The following is a 16,896-nucleotide window of genomic DNA, read 5'->3' as shown; positions in this document are numbered from 1 at the left end:
GAAGACAGGTCAGGGTATTTAATAATTAACAGTAAACTTCATCGCCCAAAATAACATCAGTGCACTGAAACAGTAAACTTTACTGGGATTTTTTGTTTGTTTGTTTTCTTCTGGCCTTTAATGCCTTTATTGACAGGACAGCTGAAGATTGGCAGGAAATGGGATGAGAGAGAGGGGGGATGACATGCAGCAAATGGCCACGGGTCGGACTTCAACCCTGGGCCGCTGCAGCAAAGAAGCAGCCTCTGTACATGGGTCGCTTTACCAACTGAGCTACTGTGGCACCAAACTTCACTGGTAATTTAATAATTATAAATGATCTCAGGAATGTTTTTTTTTGCATTATCAAAACAAGAAGTTTTCATATTAGTAGTAGTAGTAGTAGTAGTAATGGTAGTAGTAGTAGTAGCAGTAGTAGTAGTAGCAGTAGTAGTAGTAGCAGTAGTAGTAAAAAATGGTAGTTATGGTAGTAGTAGTAGTAACAGTAGTAATGGTAGTAGTAGTAGTAGTAGTAGTAGTAGTAATGGTGGTAGTCGTAGAAGTAACAGTAGTAATGGTAGTATATTGTAGTACAACGTATCAATACGTGCATGTCTGCCAATAGGAGCCTGTTAGATGTGTCCACGTGGAAGTTTATGTGAGGCAGCAGTGATGTAGTCTAATGTAACTAAATACATTTACTCAAGTACTGCACTTTAGTACATTTTGAGATACTTTACTTGCGTCCCTAAGTTTCTGTTTTTCTGTTTTGATACTTGAGTAGCTACATTTATTAGCTACAAGAAAGTGACGTCACTTTAACTGATGTAATATATTAGTATGATATCTTTACTTTTACTCAAGTCTGACTTTTCTCTACTTTACACATCACAGTGTGTGAGGCAGTGAGTCCTGACATGGTAGCTCTGCAGCCTACAGTCATGTGGAGGGGCGGAGTCAAGCACTTGACCCCGCCCACGCGGAGGTCCGCCGCGACTTGCACGCTGCAGTCAGGGGCTACTGTCCTCGCCCCCTCTGCCCACGTGACAGCTGGACCAGTGAGTGGTTCTGGTTTGTGTCTGCACAGACTTCAACACCTCCTGCAGCGCTGGTCAGCAACACGACACTGAAGGTAAAGCAAAACTTATCTTATGCAGCTTTCTCATAAGTTTGTAACAGTTTGCTCTGAAATGCTTCCTCGTGCAACTAACATGTAACTTTACTGGGTATTTATGCGCCATGTCGCCTGCTCTGTTACATAATATGCTCTATATATGATATGTTATTATACAGGCCTGCTATTCTCCTATTTTAAGCTGTATAGATGGCAGAAGATTCACTCACATCATGTAGTTCACCGAGACACCTGTCCAGCAGGTTTGTACAGTAGGCAGGGTCAAAGACAGGCGAACATACATTTATTTTATTGTGATTGGTTGATTGTATGCGACGTCTAGTAACAATAATAATAGTATTAATAACATGTTTTAATCTTTTATCCAATCACATCTTTTCCAGTGTTTTAAAATGCAACAGAGATCCAGGATAGTGTTTTTTCAGGGCCAGTACCGATTAATCAAAGAGGCCGGTTACTAAACATTTGCAGTAATAATAAAAATCATAGTTTAAAAATTTAGAATAACCAGAGATGGAATATAAAAAATACTTAAAGAGGTCATATTGTGCTAATTTTTAGGTTCATACTTTTATTTGGGGGTCCTAGTAGAAAAGGTTTATGTACTTTAATTCTCAAAAAACACATTATTTCTCTCATATGGTGCATTGCTGCAGCACCGCTTTAAACAATCTGTCTTGAACGCTCCGTTACAGCTACGGAGTGAGACATCTCGCCTCTGTTCAATCTCTGGTGAGAGTTGCACATGTGCAGTACTTTAACAGGCAGGAGAAGGAGAATGCATCGTTCAGAATCAGAACCAAAGATATCACCTTTTTTATTCCAAGCATTCTTCATCCTTTTAAAAACCCGGTGCCTACATTTCCCACAATGCAACACAAACAACACTGATACCTATAATCAAACAAAAATCTAAATATCGGCCCGATAATCGGTCTAACCCTTATCCAGATGGTTCTGTTTATATATAGGACGCCTCTGTGGGTGATAAAGCCTCAGATGTAAATGTCTTTTGTCTCGTGTTGATCCAGACATGCGGGTTGCAGTGATTGGAGCAGGAGTCATCGGCCTGTCAACAGCTCAGAGCATCTATGAGCAGTATCACTCCATCATCAGTCCGCTGACCATCGAGGTGTACGCGGACCGTTTCACTCCACTGACCACTAGCGATGGAGCTGCCGGCTTCTGGCAGCCGTATCTCTACGATAAGGGCAACGTCCAGGAGACGTACGTGCTGTCTCTTTAACCCTCTATTGACACTTTTTCTGCCAAAAATGTCCACCATTTTAACGCTGTGTTTGTCCTCCCATTTAGAAAATGGAATAAAGAGACATTCGACTACTTGCTGAGCAGCCTCAGTTCACCCGAGTCTGTGAAAATGGGAGTTTTCCTTCAGTCTGGCTACAACCTCTGCACCAAACCAGTCCCGGTGAGAAGTCCTTAGTACTGCACTGCACTGTGACCTCAAAGATTAGATTTAACCTAGATAAGGAAGCCTTTTACAACCAAGAACAAAGACACTGTGCAATTAAAAGTATAGTTAAACTGTAAGCTCAGATAACTCGTTCATACATTTATCACATGCCAGTGCAGTACACAGTCAATTAGTATTCAGCCGGGCTGAAGTAGAGCTCTATTCAGCTCAACAAAGATGGGTGTGAAAACAGAGAGGCCTCGCCAAGGGTTGGATGGGTTAGCAAACCATCACAGCCGATACATATTTAGGACATAAATGATGTGATCTAATCATGAGTGACGTGTTTTGAATTGCAGGAACCCTCGTTTAAAGACATCGTCCTCGGCTTCAGACGGCTCACAGAGCGAGAGCTGCAGATGTTCCCCGGATACAAGTAGGTTCCTGCTGAAACTGCCCCGAAAGCAAAACACTGAGAGGACAAAAAAAACAGAGCCGCAAATCATTAGTCAGTGAGGTAGTTATCTATTTCCACATAACGCCAAACATTTTACCAAACTTGCATGAGATTACAAGACACGGCTGTATATCAGACACCAAGAATACAACAAGATGTCGTCCAATTACACAAATACAACACAAAAAACTATAAATCATAAAATGAGATAAACATCCACAAAAATGCAGATATATACATAATGTGTGTAATATGATGAATCTACCCCATTCCTCCAGCTAACTTAAATGTAAAGTATGTAAACTGTCCCTGTGCACCATTAATGTGTAGAAAAACAAATATTTATTTATATAATTGGATGAAACAATCTTGTGTCAAAGTTTTCTCTCGTCACACGTCTGTCTCTTCTCACCCGTCCAGTTATGGTTGGTTCAACACGGCTCTCATGGTGGAAGGTAAAACCTACCTACCCTGGCTGATGGAGTGGTGAGTGATTAACCTCTCTCTTAAATGATTTACTTCCCATCTTGTATCACCCTTTTTTTATTTTAACCATAAAAGTTAACTTGAGTTCAGTTCGTCCTGGTGTAGCACCTGTTTGCAACGTCATTTATTACCCAATAAAAAGATGAAAGGATGCAGCGGACTGCTTGTTGTATAATGTTTTTCTTATTCATTTCAGTGGATTTCAAATTCTCTTATTTCTGCTTAAAATTGTTGACCATTAAATACTGTGTTTCACATTTTGTTAGTGTTCTGTACGGTGGCCCTGAAGGTCAAAACACAACGACATTAGAAAAAGCAATGACATTTGTGTGTGTTTTTTTCAAATGTCGTCGCATTTTCCGAAATGATTGTGTGTTTTGTGACCCGGCCTCCAAAAACGCCAGATCTTAATCTGATCAAGTATCTGGGGGACGTCCCAGAACAAGTCCAACCCATGGAGGCCCCACGTTGCATCTCCCAGGGACTCAAAGTATCTACCAGGAGTGTCCGGTGGTGCCAGACACCACAGAACACCCCCAGAGGTCCTTCGTCCATGCCTCGATGGGTCAGAGCCGAGTCTGCTCCGTAGCTGGGCCTCCACAGATCGGAGTTGTTCAAGGACATTCCACAGGATCTCCGTCAGATTAGGATTTGGGAAATTTGGAGGCTGGATCGGCGCCTTGAGCTCTTTGCCAAGTTCTCCGGGCCATTCCTGAACTGTTCTTGCAGTGTGGCAGGACCAACTGTCCTGCTGTGGGGGTCACTGACATCGGGGAGGCTAAAATGATTCGACAGTGCAATGCAAAACATAATGTCAAATCATTCAGTAAGTGAGAGCATGGGGCAAAAGGCAAATTTAGACAGCTGCCAGATGGGAGTGACCTGTAAGTGTCTGAAACGTGTTTAAAATGTTTCCATCTGACACACCACAGTCAGATGTCCCGATATGTTGTTTAAGATTACTAGTTCCTAATCTTGAACAGCTCCAGAAGTTTATTTTTCAGGAGGTTTTCTCGTGCTCACATTGTACGTCTGGTTTTGTGTCCTCCTCAGGTTGGAAAAAAGGGGTGTGAAATTTTATCAGCGGAAAATAGAGTCCTTCAAGGAGGTTAGTGAAGGTTATTCAATAATATTATTGCTTGTACTGTATATGTTTTATAGTATTTTGTCATATTTCATTTGTAATTTTAGGAGTGCTTTTATACTGAATGTAATAGCATGACATCCAGAAAGTTGTATTCACCGACAGACTCACAAAATACTGCTTGTGACATTTGTTTTTCTCTTATCTCGCGTCCTTGATGTTCAGCTGGCAGAATCTGGGGCAGACGTGGTAATAAACTGCACTGGATTGAGATCAGGAGAGCTCCAGCCGGATCCTGACCTCAAACCAGGCCGCGGTCAGATAGTGAAGGTCAGAATGCAAACATGTTTACATGACCTGCAATAACTGCACGATGGAGAAACAGCGGTTGAACGTTTCTCCTCCTCGTTTTTAAAGGTGGACGCTCCGTGGCTCAAGCATTGGATTCTTACCCACGACTTTACAGCAGGAGTCTACAATTCACCGTACATCATTCCAGGGTAGATCCAGTGACACACAGTAACTCTGAACTTAAAGAGAGGACAGCAGCTTCTCTTACAGCCTTTATAGTGAGGGATAAGAGTACTTGCATTCACAGTTTTAAAGAAAATTTTAGCTTCTATAGTGTATAAAAAATGTTTCCATGAGCGAACAGATCATCTGTGTCTGCAGGAGTCGTCTCGTGACAGTCGGCGGCACTTTTCAAGTAGGAAACTGGAGTGAACAGAACAACTCCATCGACCATAAACGTATCTGGGAGGAGGCTTGCCGGCTGGAGCCGAGTCTCAAGGTGAGGCAATATCAAAATGTTGCTTGTCTAAGAGGCCATAAAACGACTTTCTGTCTCATTTGTAATTAATTATTCACCAGGAGTCGTCTGTAGTGCTAATTTATTTAACATTTATAGTATAAATATTTAGGATACTCACTCTGTAATTCAGTTCTTCAACATGTAAGTGGCAAAACACCCAAATTTGAAGGCATCCACCTGATCTAACCGAACTAAGACATTTCAAAGTGATAATTACTTTTGCATGACATTATTTTCTGTTTTTTAATTTCAAGTTTGAGACGGATTATCTCCTGTTGTCTTCTGCCCTCAGCATGCCAGGATAGTGGAGGACTGGTCCGGCCTCAGGCCCGTGCGGAGCAAAGTCCGACTGGAGAGGGAGACCGTACAGTCTGGTGCAGCTTCAATAGAGGTAAACTTTAACAGCTGAGCAGTACTTAAAATGCACATTTTGGTCATTCATTGTATTCTTAAAATATTCTGGCTCTCGTTCAGGTGATACACAACTACGGCCACGGAGGGTTCGGACTCACCATCCACAGAGGCTGCGCTCAGGAGGCAGCGAGGCTCCTCGGTCAGATCGCAGAACAAAAAGGCAAAGGTCCAAAAGCTCGCTTGTGAATGTTCGTCCGGGAGAAATGATCGGTGCTTCTTTTTAAACTTTTAATGTCAGTGCCTTGTATCCCAACTTTTCTAGCCTATAACTAACATTTAAATGCACACAGATATTCTTATCGTGAGATAATCACAGCACTTTAAATTTGCACTAACTTATGTAAGTTCAGGTTCTTTCTTGACCCGTGCTACAGTTTCCCACCAAGTTTCATGATAATCAGGATAGTAGTTTATCCTGCTGGCAAACAGACAAACAAACAAACTGGACCAAAAGCAAAACCTGCCTGCCTGAGGTTCATATTAAAGTCCAGGCCAACGTCGATAACAGGGAGTAAAAACTTCTAATATCGGTGCAGTGATCCCTCAGATGACAAAGATACAGTATGTAACAAAGGCAGGATGTTTTACAGTTTAAGAATAAATATAGAATGTAAAATAGATATAAAAAATATAGTTTAATAAGATATTAGAGCCTGAATCATACTTGTTTTTGGGTCAGATGTCAACATCAGGGAGTAAAAAATGTCCTCTGTTTTCTGATTTCATGTAATGACCTACTTTGGTGAAGCAGCACTTCTAAGTCAATGTGGCATTTGCTCTTTTTATAGCGGTTATCAAACACTAGTGACAAAGATATGTAGCAGAGGATATTTGACAATTAAACAATAAACTTTATCATCTAAATTTAACATCATTGCACTGAAACAGTTAAAGGGAATTACATTTTTATAAATTACCCCCTGCATCTTTTTCTGTATTATACTCGCTAAAGAAATAGTTCATAATGATACTGATAATGATAAATCTGCAATATGACCATATCATCTTTAATATCGGTCGACCAATATATCCGTCAGGCTCTAGTTAATATGTTTAAAAGTGTACATCTCTCTTGCTCATCAAGCTGTTTAGTAATGAATAACAACACGAATCCACTCGTCTTTTTGAAAGATTATTTACTATAGTATCATACACATTTACATCCAGTGTGTTGACAAGAATCTGTGCACACACACACTTAATTCAGCACTAAATCTCAAACACTGGCAGGTAAGACTCAGCTCGCTGGAAGCTGTACTAGTTAATCTCGTCTTTTCTTACACAAAACTTTACTCGGTGGGGCGACTCGGGGGGGAAAGTCCGCCTCCGCATCACCTTTTGTTACAAACAAAAAGCAAAGACAACAACTAAACCAGGTATTGATACATTATTTACAGAAAGACAGAACGTAACATCTTGCTAAATGGCTGTGTATGCACGTGTAGGTTAGGAGATGCTGCGTGGCTTATAGATCAGAACAACGTGTACTCGTGTTTTTTAAAATCATGTTATTCTTACTGAGTAGGTCGAGTCAGCTTTGGGTGATGAAAATACTCAGATTTATATTTTCCTAATACTTCAACGTGAACGTACATAATGTTGTTGTCCGTCCGGTGTCTGTGGACTTGTTATGTTCTGATGAAGGCTTCAGCAGATTGTTGTAAATAAAATGACCACATGATGATCGAGACGGGCGGTGGTATTGTCATTATTACTAGAGTAATACCTGCCTTTTCCTCATGTCTTTAGCAGAAAACAAATATCATCCACGTTGAAATGTAAAATAATACTGACACAGGAAACAAAAGATCGCATTTAACGCAGGACTTTAGTCAGTGACTCACTGTGCAGTAGGTCCTTTCACTGCCTCGGCAGAAGTGAAGCTAAAATAAAGTAACTACAGACCTCATTTACGCTAACGGTCCGTTAAGTCGATGAACTGCTCTTCATTCCAGCAATGTAGTTTTTATTAAGCTGAGTTGCAGTTAGTGTATTTTAACAGGCAATTTGTGTGAACAAGATAAAACGTTCTTTCTTATCTACGCGTCAATGCAATCGCAGCTTTTTCACAGGCTTGCGAGTACTTTCAAACACAAACAGAGTAGGTAGTTTTAAGGCTCTTTCAAAGGAAAATGGTTATCTAACACTTCTACCCTCTTTTATTCTGCTTTGCATTTGAGTTGTCGCTTGTTTCACACATCGTCCACCATTTATTTTCTCGATCTTGCACTTCGTGTAGGTCATTTGGTCTTAGCAATCACCCCGTGTGCATTTATTCAGTGGCAAAAAGGTGACAGCGATGGTGTTTGAAGACTATATAATAATAATAGGTAATATTGTGCTGCCTGGCTCTCTGAAGCCACTGTGGTGCCTAAACTGAAGAGTCTTAGGATGGGACAGGGGATGGACGCAGAAAGCTGCTCTGGCTTTTTTTTGTCCCTTCTTTCCTCGTTTCCTCACTGTGGTCACCTCTCTCGGTTGGACTCCAGCCAACGTGTTTCTCAACCCTGGGAGCCAGAGCTGGACTGAGGGATTCTGCCTGAGCCAGGAGTGGAGGCCCGGCCCACCATCTCCTGGCCCCACTCGCGGTGACTGGACTCCTGCAGGCCGCGGCCTGTCGTCTCAATCGGCAGTGCGCAGGAGGCGACGGCGGCTAGCAGGCAGCAGCAGCAGTAGACCGACAGAGCGAGGTACACAGATGACTCCAACATCACCTGCAGGTTGAAGAACAAAAATGGTCACCACTGTCTTGTGTTGTGATGTATTTAAATGAGGAAAGTGAAGGGTGTTACCTGTGCAACAAAAGGTGTGATGAGGGCACCGACTCTGGCCATTCCACTGCTGGTTCCCAGACCTAAAGCCCTGGTCGCTGTTGGGTACACCTGCAGAGTTTAGAAAATACTGAGAAGGCTGCCCTGCTGTCGGCTCCCTTTTCTCAGCTATTGATTTTTATCTGAGCTGTACCGAAACCTACCCTCTGATTGTGACATCTTACCTCCGGAGTGTACACGTAGGCAGCCTGAAATCCGCCTGCGATGAAAGCTCTTGCGATGAATATCAACACTGTCATGGACGTTCTGCGACAGAGAAAGTGATGCTGAAGAAATGGCGGATCCACTATTTTATTTCTGAAACATTCTCACCAGTATCCACCTTACCTCCCAACACAACCATAGAGTGGAATGATGCACATAGAGAAGATGAAGAAACACAACGCCATGGTCTTCCTCCTTCCCAGTCGATCAATAGCCCACAGGGTCACCAGCAGTCCTGATGCAAAATTAGAATTAGAGAAATATAACATGCATATATATATATATATATATATATTAATTGGCTTTGTCATGACACTTGTGTACCTGGGAATTCAGATAATGTGGTCCACAGCAGGTCTTTGTAGTCATCAGAGTTCAGATATTTACACTCCAAGCTGCATCGGAGCTCTCTCTTATTACCTTTGGACACTAGAGGGAGGCATAAAACAACAGATAATGAGACAGTTCACACCCAACAGTCTGAAGCACCTCTGTGTTGTTATATATACTGCATACATATACAGACCTTTGACTGCACAGAGTAGGAAAAGAAGAGGTGAAACTAAAAACTAACTGTGGCTCCGTTCCTTTTCCAGTAAACATCGTTAATGTTTTTAATTAAGACTCGGTTCTTTCACTGACTTTAATTTAGTAGATGTAAATATACAGACTGCTGACACAATTCCCTGTTTTGGTTTTAGAAACGAGTACTACATTTATCTCCAGGGGATTCAACACACACGTCACTGAACTACAATGTCTCTTTTATCAGCGTGTCGAATTAAAATGTGTGCGCGTGTGTCCTTGAGTGTGTGAGGGCGTCTGTCAGCGCTGGAGCAGTGACTCACTTCCACACGCACCCCCCTCCTGAAACAGCTCTGTGGTGAGCAGCACCAGCCCATAGTAGGAGAAGGCATTTGCAAACCTGAGGAGACAGAGACACAGGATGAAACAAACAGTGGACACACAGATTAAAGGGTAAATGTGAGTGAGCAGTGACTGAGGGTCTGACTGGTTGACTTACCAAATAAACCACAGCAGGACTGTAGTCCAGCGAAAGTGTGATGAAAATAGGTCTTTAATCTTTCCCCGATCCTCCTAATGGGAAGAACAGACATTAAAGAAAACATAACATAGGTGACATACATGAGTATTGTACAGAGAGTTTGTGTTGTGTGCTGAAAACAGGCTCCTACCTGTCTGGCAGCGATGAGTTTTCCCAGAGGCATCGGTGCTCCGTTCTCTGTAGCGATACGCTTCAGTGTGGCCAGAGCTTTCTCCTGGTTCCCCGTCAGCACGTCGTATCGAGCGCTCTCCGGTAGCCACTGCTCCCCCACACCCCCAAAAAACAGACATGTCAGTCGATAAAGCTGCCATTTGTTATGTTAACCCATGCTCATCCAGTATTATAGGAAAGTTACTTCTTACTTTTCTTACATTTTCTGCTACTTTATACTTCTACTCCACTACATTTTGGAGGCAGATATTGTCTTTTTACTCCACAACATTTATTCACTGCTTTTATTCACTTGTTACTGTGCAGATTTCATGCTGCACCAGAGCTTATTTAAATGAATTTGATTTATCTGCAGTCAGAGTTTAAACAATTCAGAAAATCAAGAAAATGCTGAATATAGGATCGAATAATCGACCAGGCTGATAATCGGTTAACCAATAATATACATTATACACTACATGTAAGTTTATGTGTAATTTTACTGATATATATATATTTTTTTTACTTTATATATTATATATACATATAGACTTAATTTAGTCAGATACTTTACACAAGTCCTATCTTTATGGATAACTTTTGGGTACTTTTTACAACACTGATGGTTGATTATTGGATCCGATTATCGGAAAGAGTGTTTTTTTTCTGCTGACTAAATAAAGTAATCTGAAAAAGCGTTACTTAAGCGCTTGGATGCAGCAGCTAATCTGCTACATAACTAGAAACTAAAGTTATCAGACAGACGTAGTGGAGTAAAAAGTACAATATTTGCCCCTAAAGTGGAAATATAAAGTAGCAGAAAATGGAGTGGTGAAGGCAGGTTAACACGGGGGATACGTTTTAGTCATTTTACTAACAAGGCAGCGTGACATCCTCTTCAAAACCGCTCACATCGTTGACTGCATATTGTCCAACATGTTGAGACTGATACTCACAAAACAGAAGATGGCAAAGATGAAGAGAGGAATGGTGGAGAGGCCGAGCAGCCAACGCCAGCCCAGAGTGGGCATCACCAGGATCGCTAATAGGACCTCAAACACGGTGCCCAGTGCCCAAAATATCTGCAAGGCAAATTATATATTTATATGAAACCCTGTGAGCCAATCAGAGCATGGCAGTGCAGTGCCGCTCTGTGTGGATGATAGATGAGCGAGATATTCATACCTCAATCAACAGGATGCACGTAGCTCTGGACTTCATAGGCAGAAATTCAGCATACAGCGTCACCCTTATAAAGAGGGACACGTCACAGTTAATCCCAACTCAAATCATTAGTTACAGGGTTGTTTGTTAGAGAGATAAACGAGGGTTACTCACGACTGTGGGGCTCCTCCAATGCCAAAGCCCACCAGTGCACGGAGGACGAGGATCCACCCATAAATAGGTGCAAATGCGCTCATCAGGCCATAGAACATAGTCCACAGGACGCTCATCTTAAGACCCTGTGGGCACAAACGAGCTGCTAAATAAATGATGGTGATGTGATGAGGCTCCTCAGAGCAGTATCTGATATCGATCGAGGCCCGAAGGCTAAACTGATGCTTACAGACTCAAGATTAAGTTCCAGGAATTATCATCATGTCAAGCAAAGGTTTAAATGAAAACTTACTGTCTTCCTGCCATATTTGTCAGATATGTTTCCCCACAGAGAAGAGCTGATCATCATCCCGATAAACACGGCCTGCATCGGGGAGAACAGAGAACGATGATGGGGTATGTTGCAGCATCTTAAGCGTGCACTTAACGATAATCTCACTGTGCATAGCTGATATTGTGCACATCCTGTCGTGCATACAGTATTTTCAAGCTGTAGACAGTCCTGTAGCTTTTTGGTTTGGTGTGAGCCACTAGAGGAGCCACTCAGACGTTTTACTCAAAGGGCAGCGCCTGATGAAGGTCAGGGGTCCAGTGAAGAGGGTAAAATTTGATCAATATTTAACGTGTGTGTACTGAAGCTCCCCGTCGTTTTATATTATACTCAGAGAAGTAAATAAGCTTCTGAAATCAAAATATTGCAACACATATCTGGTGACATTAAACCATTAAGGGCCCCTTTTGTCTGCGGTTGTCACCGTTCAATACAAGCACTTATTTCAAAACAATCCTCTCTTAATCAATGACTACCAGGACAATCATATTGCAGAGCACTTTACAGACATTAGAGAGCCATTACCGATGTCAGCAGTGCCACCTCCAGGCTGGGCAGTCTCCACTCGCAGTGGAGCTGTGGGGCCAAGATGCTGAGGATCATCATCTCCATGGCATCGGCCATCTGAGCAAACAGAAACACGTAATATACAAGCGATAACTGAAGGACTGCACACAGCATCTGGACTGGTGTATTGTTCAGTAAAGAGCAGTTCTCACCCATGACAGCCCGGTGAGGATGGAGAGCTTCCACTGAAACGTCCCGAAGCCGATGGCCTCTACGGCATCTTCCACCATGAATGTGTCTGTGTGAATGTGGAAATACTTTTTCAATGAGCAGATACAAACCGTCTCTGAGCAGCGGTCTGAGAGAAATGAGTGCTGAACAGACCCTTTTTAAAGCGGATCCGGATAAAGGGACAGATCCAAGAATCTTTTCTCACTTTCTTTAACAATGCAAGACCGGGCGTTTTCAACATTTTTGTTAATTTCTCAGGGAATGTCAGCTAAAGCTTGCGTGGATCTTGAAGAACATATTGAGGCATATTTAGGTGACTAGTATCTCATGTTACTTTGGGGAGGGAGTGAAACAGTGACAGTGAGATTTATTGTGAAAGCGTAGAGACAGAGAAGTGAGTGAAATGAAGTCATACTGTACCATCAGTTGGATTCGCAAACTCCCGAGGAACCGGGGCTCCGTCTGCGAGTGCCACAGACTCCAGGTCGGTCTGCTCGGCAATCTTGATGACCTGTTCTCTATTCTCGCCATCATCCTCCGAGCGTGTGCTCTCACCTGTGCGACGGAAGCGGACAACACTACCAAAAAAAAAAAAAAAGAAAAAACAGAATCATCTTTGAAAAAACGCCCACAGGGATTAACACACATCTTCACAACATGTCTGGTCAGGGTAGCATCAGAGGACTGGCGCCAGGGCAAAGCTGAGTACAGATGAGAGTCAGAGGCTGTTGCCTAGGTGATATGAGCTTTTCCTGACTGTGATTTTGTGAATGGGTGTTTAAAGTCGTCCTATGGGCGAAAACCGTGCCAGGACAACTGGCAGCAGCAGCTCTGCACACTGCTTTTTGTTTTTTTTTTACTGCTTGGCAACCTTATAAAGCCCAAACACCCTGAGATGTGCATGTTTTCCACAGATTGGAAGGTATAATCTTCTCCCACACGTTGTAATAGATGGTTCATTCAGGATGAAACACTGTAAGGGAACTTGGAGAGCGCCAGTGAAGCCTTAATCACTGTTATTATATAACATAGCCTACTTGGAATGGTAAGTGGCCTCTGAGCGCTGCAGTTCGTGGGATGTTCAGCCACTGTAATTGTCATTTGGTTCAAGGACGACCTGTCTCATAGACAAACGTGTGACTAGGAAATGATCGTTACATGTTTTTATCGTTGTCCAAAGGGGTTCTGCAAGGTTCAGCACTGGGTCCTGTCTTAATCACAATCTATATTAACAATCTAACGTCCTCTAAAACAAATTGTAACGCCCGTCTTTATGCTGATGATACAGTCCTGTGCTGCTGTGCTTAAACTGCACATAAACCATTACAAGATGCTCTTTTTAACCTGAAATTAGTCCTCAATGCAAATAAAACCCCAACAAATTTTGAATTCAAATGTGTTATCACCCTCAGATTCATTACTGGTGACTGTTATTCCACTCATCGTTGTTTCCTGTATTACAAAGCTGGATGGGCACCTTTAACAGTAAGACGTGACAGCCATCGTTTTCTGTGTCTTTTTTTAAAGCCTTGAAGGGCAACACGCCAACAAATATCAGCTCTTTATTAAAAACTCTGCATGTATAATGCTCCATGTTCCCCTGGGTATAGCTGCTCTCAGTGTCAGCGCTCCATACACTTTTTATTTTACAACATACATTTAAACTTGATAGTTTTACCTATAGGTCAGTTTAAGACTTTGAAATCAAACTACTCAGCATTTTAATGTAACTGTTTTTAACTTTGTGCTGTTCTGTCTGGTTGTTTATCATTAATGCACCTCACGTTCGTTTGTTGTTTCTTATCATTTTCAAGCACTTTTTCCTGTTTTATTTGTATTCTGTCATATTGCTTCTTATCTGTTATCATTTGTATGTAGTACCCATTCTGTTTACTCGCTCTGTTGTTTCTGTCTGTTATCACATTTTTGCACCTTTTCTGTTTTTCGTTATTATTTGTGCTCCCGACATCTTGGCTTGCCCTCAATGATTTTTCGAGATTTAAATAAACGTTGAATGAAATCATGAATTTTTGAGTTATTTAGAAACACATAAGTGAGTATATTGATATTTTTTTCTTTCCTTTGTGTAACTATGTGAAATAAATTTGAAAGTTCTTCACCCAAATCTAAAAAATCTACTCTTTGACTATCTTTTTAATGCACGTGTTTTCATGTCATCCTATAATAAGACTATAAAATCATTTATTTTCCTGTGTATCTTTGTTAAATGCTCCTCATGACGACCAGACTAGACTCCCATGCGCCTCTCCAGCCTTTAGCTTCATGTTTTGTAGCTTCAGCAGGGTTGAAATAAATCACCTGAAGCAGCCACTGAGTCATGACAGCAAACAACAAGTTAACATAGAGAAACTGATCAGCTGAGACAAAAAATCACAGCACACCTGCTTTTCCTGTGAATAAATTAAACCACAACAGTCTTCCTGTGGGGGGAAATGCTACGACTGTAAACAAACATGCTGAGTATGTTTTTAAATGTTTCCTTAAACCCGGGAGCGTTTCTACATAATAAAGGTGGACACATGTTAATAAACGACTGATGCTTTTCAGGAATTATCAGGCTATTTGTGATGCTTATCAAACAAAACGCGATGCGAAGCTGTCAGAGGGCGACGCGTCGGCCAAACACGCTGTCATGGTCGGAAATCCAACAAAAATAAATAAATCAATCAAAACAACACAAGAGGCGTTCAACGTGCAGATTGCGCTCTACTCACGGCAGCTGTCTCAGTTGGAACAGATCATCGTCCATTTTGGTGTTTTACTGACAGACGCTCCGTTTTTTTGGCCTCATCGCCGTTTACATGATCACGACGAGCAGCGATTTCAGCACCGAGGAGAGCGACCTGCTCCGAGGAGTCCGCCGACAGCCAATGAGAGGCGGCCGTGAGCGAGTCACACAGCTCGGGAGAGGAGCCGTGGATAGGACGAGCCGAGGAGGATCTGACTGTACATGACTGCTGATCACCGCTGCTGCTACACATGACCTACCGGCGCTGTCTGACCGGGACACCCAGCACGTTGTATCAGTACCACCAACCCGGTTCTGTTGGTGTCAGGGGTGTAGACAGGGTTTCAGAAATACTGAGGGTCCTGCCCATCCCACCCCCACCCATCCCTCCAGAAGACTATAAATCTGTGCATTGCTCTGCATTTCACCAGTAGCCTAATCATTCAGGCAATAGGTCATATTTTATAGACCAGCAGCAGAAAAACAGTGGAGGATGAACATTTTTTTTTTTAAATAATCCTTAGAGTGATACTTCTAACTATTGTATCGTAGACAACTGGACTTGTTTCAGTTTCTTGAAGATAACTAACTGGAGGAGGAGTTACATGCTTGTAAACTCTGTGTGGGAGTGTCCTTACAGAGTCCTTAAGGACATGTGTGAACTCTGAGTTTCAGGGTCATTAGGGTCACTTGTGGGTCGTTGATCTGTCATGTGGGTTGTTAGGGCTAGGTGAGCCAAGGTGTGAAGGGTTGTTAAGCTGTCTGGGGAGAACTGGATTAACAACCATTCACTCAATGACTCTAAGGACACTCCCGCTCAGAGTTTAAAAGCCTGCAAACTCCCCTCAAAGTCCAGTTGCCTACGATACAGCACCTAGAAGTATTGCTCTTAAAAAAAAACACGTTCATCCTCATGTTGTTCTGGGCCACTGTTTTTCTGCTGCTAGTCAAGTATGACCACAGTTAAATGCTTTTTCCCCATTTAATTTGAAAATATCAGTAAACACGTAAAAAAAAACCATCAAACAAATGAAAGAGAACAGACAAGACAAAGGAAAATACTATGGATCTTCCACAGAAATATCTCCTTCCCAAAGAGAAGTTTCTTTCATAACCACACATTGCCTCGATGTTATCTTTCTAGCTGTTTCTTCTGTTCACTGTGTGAATGTACTCAGGACAAAACAGCTGTCCTAGCAACTTCTGGAAAGATATATCCTGGTATATTGTTGATAACATTGACTATAAATGTTCTCTTTATTTGGGAAAATGTACTGTTTGGTGTCCATAATAACAACAGTTTTAAGAATTAGGTTATATAGGCTATAATTAATTTGGTGATCATTTTAGGAAAGGACCATATCAATAAAGCCAAATGTAGCCACTTTAAACCTTTAATCCTATTTTTTGAAAAGGAAACTACACAGTACAACACCACAATATTGAGTCGAAAAATAATAAAGCTTCAAAAACTTTATTTGTTCTCCTTGTTTGAAGCTTTTGTTTGATGCTTTGTTCTTGTTGTGTCTGCGGTCTGTATTAAATGTTAAAAATGTCAATAAAGAAACATAAACAGTAAAAAAACATAATCAACGACAATTATTTCAACAACAACAACAACAACAACAAAAAGGCTGAAGTAGCTGTAAATAAGACACGTGACCTCACAAATGTGCGCAACAAACATTTTGGTAGTCGGAGTGTAATCT

The 16,896-nt window shown here is 41.8% G+C and overlaps 2 protein-coding genes across 2 annotated transcripts; one reads left to right on the top strand and one right to left on the bottom strand.

Annotated features, from left to right (window-relative positions):
- The first annotated feature begins 1,053 nt into the window (after positions 1–1,053).
- LOC311260893 (D-amino-acid oxidase-like) lies at positions 1,054–7,470 on the top strand. The gene is made up of 11 exons (XM_084359172.1): positions 1,054–1,111; positions 2,146–2,341; positions 2,429–2,543; positions 2,888–2,964; positions 3,406–3,471; positions 4,525–4,579; positions 4,781–4,885; positions 4,973–5,055; positions 5,228–5,345; positions 5,659–5,757; positions 5,841–7,470. Exons 2-11 carry the CDS (start codon positions 2,148–2,150, stop codon positions 5,964–5,966), a joined length of 1,038 nt encoding a protein of 345 aa, XP_084215298.1. The 5' UTR covers positions 1,054–1,111; positions 2,146–2,147; the 3' UTR covers positions 5,967–7,470.
- svopa (SV2 related protein a) lies at positions 6,899–15,445 on the bottom strand. Its single transcript, XM_084359155.1, has 16 exons — positions 15,174–15,445; positions 12,859–13,016; positions 12,420–12,505; positions 12,226–12,324; positions 11,662–11,733; positions 11,370–11,494; positions 11,217–11,280; positions 10,988–11,113; positions 10,012–10,140; positions 9,840–9,913; positions 9,664–9,740; positions 9,140–9,244; positions 8,939–9,050; positions 8,776–8,857; positions 8,573–8,662; positions 6,899–8,494 (listed from the first exon to the last, which is right to left on the bottom strand). The coding sequence occupies exons 1-16, from the start codon at positions 15,206–15,208 to the stop codon at positions 8,282–8,284; spliced, it is 1,647 nt and encodes a 548-aa protein (XP_084215281.1). The 5' UTR covers positions 15,209–15,445; the 3' UTR covers positions 6,899–8,281.
- Positions 15,446–16,896: the final 1,451 nt, after the last annotated feature.

The sequence above is a fragment of the Pagrus pagrus genome (genome assembly GCF_965226575.1).
Source record: "Pagrus pagrus genome assembly, chromosome: 8".
NCBI lineage: Eukaryota > Metazoa > Chordata > Actinopteri > Spariformes > Sparidae > Pagrus > Pagrus pagrus.
Note: the sequence above shows the minus strand (reverse complement) of the source record. Positions and strands in the feature narration are given on the sequence as shown.

What these genes read in the sequence shown, in the direction of transcription:
- LOC311260893 (XM_084359172.1), top strand. Translation starts at nt 2,148, where the DNA reads ATGCGGGTTGCAGTGATTGGAGCAGGAGTCATCGGCCTGTCAACAGCT. An exon ending in AAATAGAGTCCTTCAAGGAG is followed by an intron (nt 4,580 to 4,780) that starts GTTAGTGAAGGT and finishes CTTGATGTTCAG; the next exon opens with CTGGCAGAATCTGGGGCAGA. An exon ending in TCACCGTACATCATTCCAGG is followed by an intron (nt 5,056 to 5,227) that starts GTAGATCCAGTG and finishes CTGTGTCTGCAG; the next exon opens with GAGTCGTCTCGTGACAGTCG.
- svopa (XM_084359155.1), bottom strand. Translation starts at nt 15,208, where the DNA reads ATGGACGATGATCTGTTCCAACTGAGACAGCTGCC. An exon ending in TCCTCACCGGGCTGTCATGG is followed by an intron (nt 12,325 to 12,419) that starts GTGAGAACTGCT and finishes CTGTTTGCTCAG; the next exon opens with ATGGCCGATGCCATGGAGAT. An exon ending in ACAAATATGGCAGGAAGACA is followed by an intron (nt 11,495 to 11,661) that starts GTAAGTTTTCAT and finishes TTGTGCCCACAG; the next exon opens with GGTCTTAAGATGAGCGTCCT.